The sequence below is a fragment of the Nicotiana tabacum genome, chromosome 2 (genome assembly GCF_000715075.1).
Source record: "Nicotiana tabacum cultivar K326 chromosome 2, ASM71507v2, whole genome shotgun sequence".
NCBI lineage: Eukaryota > Viridiplantae > Streptophyta > Magnoliopsida > Solanales > Solanaceae > Nicotiana > Nicotiana tabacum.
Window position 1 is genome coordinate 115,499,906 of NC_134081.1, and position 4,763 is coordinate 115,504,668.

At 37.6% G+C, this 4,763-nt stretch overlaps 1 protein-coding gene across 1 annotated transcript; it reads left to right on the top strand.

The window, feature by feature from the left end:
* The first annotated feature begins 2,433 nt into the window (after nt 1-2,433).
* On the top strand, nt 2,434-4,312 carry LOC107791473 (peroxidase 3-like). The gene is made up of 4 exons (XM_016613557.2): nt 2,434-2,705; nt 2,993-3,190; nt 3,400-3,562; nt 3,673-4,312. The coding sequence occupies exons 1-4, from the start codon at nt 2,490-2,492 to the stop codon at nt 4,095-4,097; spliced, it is 1,002 nt and encodes a 333-aa protein (XP_016469043.2). The 5' UTR covers nt 2,434-2,489; the 3' UTR covers nt 4,098-4,312.
* The last annotated feature ends 451 nt before the right edge of the window (nt 4,313-4,763 follow it).

A 4,763-nucleotide genomic window follows, 5' to 3' on the forward strand; every position in this document is an offset into this window, starting at 1 on the left:
AACTATTTTTTTTTTAAAACCATTTTGCCACCACTAGCTACATGTAATCAGGATTTGAACTAAGATCTCATAGATATAAAACCGTAACGGTAAGAGCTTGACTAAGAGACAAAAAAAGATGATGAACTGTTGTACAGCTGAAAACAATGTGATTCACATACTCAATTCTCAACAAATTTAACAGCAAAGTCACCCTTGTATTCCCTCTCCTAATTATTCTCATATACAGCTGCAATCAGATACTTTGTGATATGTCATTGTTAGTCATACTTAATAAATACTCTTCTGAATTGCAGCTCGAGGGCGGCATCTTTAATTATCAGTGTTACCTTCACATTTAATTATCAGTACAAGAGGCAAGATGAAGAACTGATTAATGTGAGGTTGGTGGTTTAATATCTGGTGATTGGTGAAGTTGTTAGCTTAATACTGCCATGCTCCAACTTTTTAATCCAAAATCCAAACTTTTTTATATCTTTTGACTTCGAACTAATATTACAAATTTTAATTCCCACATTGGGCTACTAATACCAAACACTACCTCTTAATACGTGTTGCGACCAAACACACTCACGCAAGTATACGCGGTCGTCAAGTAATAAAGTGACTAAAAGTCGGATGTCGAACCCACGAGGACTTGTGATTAACTATTAACTAAATTAAACTATCCTAATTATCTAAACAAGAATTAAACCTAAAAATATTTGATTCTAAACTAATTAAATAAAAAAATATAAATAATGAACTTTGAACAGAGAAAAAGCAGCTTTTTATGATATCAATGTAATGAAAACGATCTAGGGTTATGGGCTATCTAACAATCCTATTGTATTCTTCAATTGAATTGACCGACTAATTTATCTAGCTTATTGGTTGACAGGGTTAATATTGCTCATAAGAATCTGTCGAGTTCTTACTCGCCTATTCAAGCTAACCTAACGCCTATATGTCTATGGAGTTAGAATCAACAAGAACGCATTTATAATTCCTGTAAATCAACCAATCAAGGCAATTAGGTATATGTCTATCCTAACCACGAATCCGTTCCCCGATGCCCGAGTTCAAGAGCTTGCTCTACTCAATCCTATATGCAATCTAGAATTCTCACTTTCGAGTTAATTCTAGATTCGTAGATAGTATTCAATTGGTGATCAAGCAATTAAATAATTAAGCGCAAGATTGAATAAATAAACCAATATGATAAATCAAGAAGGCAAAATCAATATCAGAATAACAATAGTCATGAAAGAACCACAACCCTAGAACGTGAAGTTTAGCTCCACATAGACATGGTAGCCAAACAACAAATCATACAAAGAAACATAAAAATTACTAAGTTTGGTGGGAAAAAGATGGAACTTGATGAATTCCGGCCTCCACGGCGGCTCTGTGCTTGTGTTTTTTCTCTCAAAACGTCCTCCCATTTCAAAATAGGTTTAGGTTGGCTTTTATATTAGTTGGGGCATCTTGGGGTCGAAATAACCGAGTCCCAGTCGAAATAGGACACTTTCCCGTCTTGAGCGTCCAGGTGAGCGTGGGGCGCTGGCCATGGCGCTCAAATATTTTGGCTGCTGTAAATTGCGCCACAGCCAGCGCCCCACGCTGGCTGTGGCCCTCAAATTTTACTTTTTGCTTTTTTTTTCCCAATTTCGCTCCAATTCGCGCCCTTTCGTCCCAAATTGCATCCGAATGATCCCTACACATAGAAATACCAAAATTTAGCACAAATAATCATATTAAACATCTCAAATCATCGAGACATGAACAAAATGTGAGGCGGTATATATCAAAATATGCATACATTAAGCCGATTATCAATACGCCGAAAAAAAAAATAAGCAAGCCACCTTTCCGTCTATTAATTTAACAAGAATCAGAGGCGAAGCCATAATTTCAACATTACGAGTTTTAGATTTTAGAACGACAATTTCAAGTGCTAATAATTGGGTTCTAATTATAATGAATTTCTTAACATAAATATGTTGTTTCAGCAAAAGCTATTGGGTTCGGTCGAACCCTTATTCGGTTTTCTAGCTCCGCCCCCGACAAGAATATGAATAGGTATCAACTTGTATAAATGTCAACTATTGTAGCAGGTATTACTACTCATTATCATAAGAACTTGGGACTCCCATGCACCATTATGAAGGTGGCTATATCTCCAGCAGCAGGTACTAAGAACCATGATTATTATCAGAGTTTTTGAAAAAGATATTAGTTTAGTTTAAGTGTCTACTGTCTAATATATTTGAGAGGTTGGTTAGTATGATCATGACATTTGAATCTAACTAAATGAAAGAGACAGTCTATAACGAATCTATTTTTTATGTACTACTAAAAAAGATGGAAAATGACAAACTAACGCAAGTTAGCTAAAACAATGTGCCTATAAATTCTGTCTGATCCAATTGGATTAGCTGTGTGTGTAGCAATTCGAACAAAGAGAGAGACCTCTTTCAGTTCAAAGTTGCAAAAAACTTGTAATCAAAATGGCTAACTTTGGCTATTTGGGTAATTTTCTACTGTTCTGTATTCTACTAGGAATAGTGACTTCTAGCCATGCTCAGTTACAGCTCAACTTTTATGCAAAGAGCTGTCCAAAAGCAGAGAAGATAATTCAAGATTATGTCCAAAAGCACATCCCAAATGCTCCATCTCTTGCAGCTGCCTTGCTCAGACTGCAGTTCCACGATTGTTTTGTCAGGGTAAGTTTTTCACATATATGCAAGCTCTATATTCACTCAACATTTACTGCCATTCTTGAACGGCAGCCCAGTGGACTAAGCTCCCACTATGTGCGGGGTCCGGGTAAGGTTCGGACCACAAGGGTCTATTGTACGCAACCTTACCCTGTATTTCTGCAACACGGCTCGAACCCATGACCTCCTGGTCATGTGACATCAACTTTACCAGTTGCGCCTAGGCTTCCCTTCACTATCATTCTTGAAGTAGTGTAATTATTTTTTTTTTATCTTCATTTGGGATTTTACAGGGTTGTGATGCATCTGTGCTTCTGAATTTCACTTCGAGCACGAAAAACCAAACTGAAAAGGTGGCTATTCCTAATCAAACACTGAGAGGCTTCTCATTCATTGATGATGTGAAGAAAGCAGTTGAAGCTGAATGCCCTGGAATTGTCTCTTGTGCTGATATTGTTGCCTTAGTTTCTAGAGACTCCGTCGTGGTCACGGTAAGTACAAAACTTGAACCTACTTTTTAATTGGTTTCCAACTTGTCAGACCATATTTACTTATGTCGTATCTTTCTCAGATCAATAAATAGAGCTGAAGTTATACTTCAATCCACCCGAAGTAACTAGTTCTAGTAAGTATGAAAGGGCTAAATTAGATGACATATGTTCTTAATCTCATCGCCTCCCTTTATGTCTTTGCATGATAGGGAGGTCCTTACTGGAATGTTCCAACTGGTAGAAGAGATGGAAGAATATCAAACGCGTCCGAAGCTTTGGCAAACATTCCTCCTCCAACTAGTCACTTTTCCAGTCTCCAGACATCTTTTGCAAGCAAGGGTCTTGACCTAAAAGACTTGGTCCTATTGTCTGGTACGTTTAAATTAGGTCATATTTCTACTTCTTCTATATTAAGTTTTTCCATATATTTAATAAGTCTTTCTTAACAAAAATCATTATTACTATGAACAATTTGTTATTAGGTGCACATACTATTGGAGTTTCTCATTGCTCGTCATTTTCAACACGTTTATACAATTTTACCGGAGTTTTGGGCACACAAGATCCGTCTCTAGACAGCGAATATGCAGCTAATCTTAAGGCGAAGAAATGCAAATCAATCAATGACAATACCACAATTGTTGAAATGGATCCTGGCAGTTCAAGCACCTTTGATCTTAGCTACTTTAAGCTTTTACTAAAGAGAAAAGGGCTATTCCAATCAGATGCAGCCTTGACAACAAGTGCGACAACAAAGTCATACATCAACAAGCTAGTACAAGGATCACTCAAACAGTTCAATGCTGAATTCGCCAAGGCTATGGAGAAAATGGGCAGTATAGAAGTCAAGACTGGCTCTGCTGGTGAAATTAGGAAGCAATGTGCATTTGTGAATAGTGAAGTGTAGTCTTTGTGTTTGTTCCCAATTTCCAATATTGTTGTGTTTGTATTTGTGTGTAACCTTGGTGAGATTAGGAAGCATTGCGTGTATCGATTTATCTCACTAGAGTATCGGTACCAAAAACGCCGGTGAACAGCGAACCACTTAATGGCTGTAAATCACACTGGAATTTATTTGTGCGGAAGAAGGAGAAGAAGTTCAGAAAATTTCGTAAGGAAAAATTCTGGGATCAAGACATATTTATAGCTATTTTCTGGCACTGTTTCTGAAAAGTTTTGCAAAACGTTCAAAATATTCCGGGAAAAGAATTTAAAAAATAATTCGGGAAAAAAACGGACCGGGTCGCGTTGCGCGTGGGTCCTGGTAAGCCGAGCGAGCGACGGCGGCGGCACGAGGCTTACCTTCTTTCCAACCCATTTAACACCAACGGAAGTGTTTTCTCAATATAAGCACATTCCTTTTTCTTTCCACCATCATGAGAGACAATTGCTCTTTCCAAAGCATAAGGGAACTCCTTTCCTTTTACATGTCTTCCCTCCATTTCTCATTCACCAACCTTCCATCCCTACACTTCTTGCTTGGTGATTGGGACTATCAGCTATGGCATTTTTGCTTGTCAGTGTTAGCATTTATTAATTTATTCACTTCTTGATTGGTGATACGGGCTAATCA

Coding starts and splice junctions, on each gene's coding strand:
- LOC107791473 (XM_016613557.2), top strand. CDS start 2,490: ATGGCTAACTTTGGCTATTTGGGTAATTTTCTACTGTTCTGTATTCTA. Junction 2,706..2,992: donor TCCACGATTGTTTTGTCAGG/GTAAGTTTTTCA, acceptor GGGATTTTACAG/GGTTGTGATGCATCTGTGCT. Junction 3,191..3,399: donor GAGACTCCGTCGTGGTCACG/GTAAGTACAAAA, acceptor TTTGCATGATAG/GGAGGTCCTTACTGGAATGT.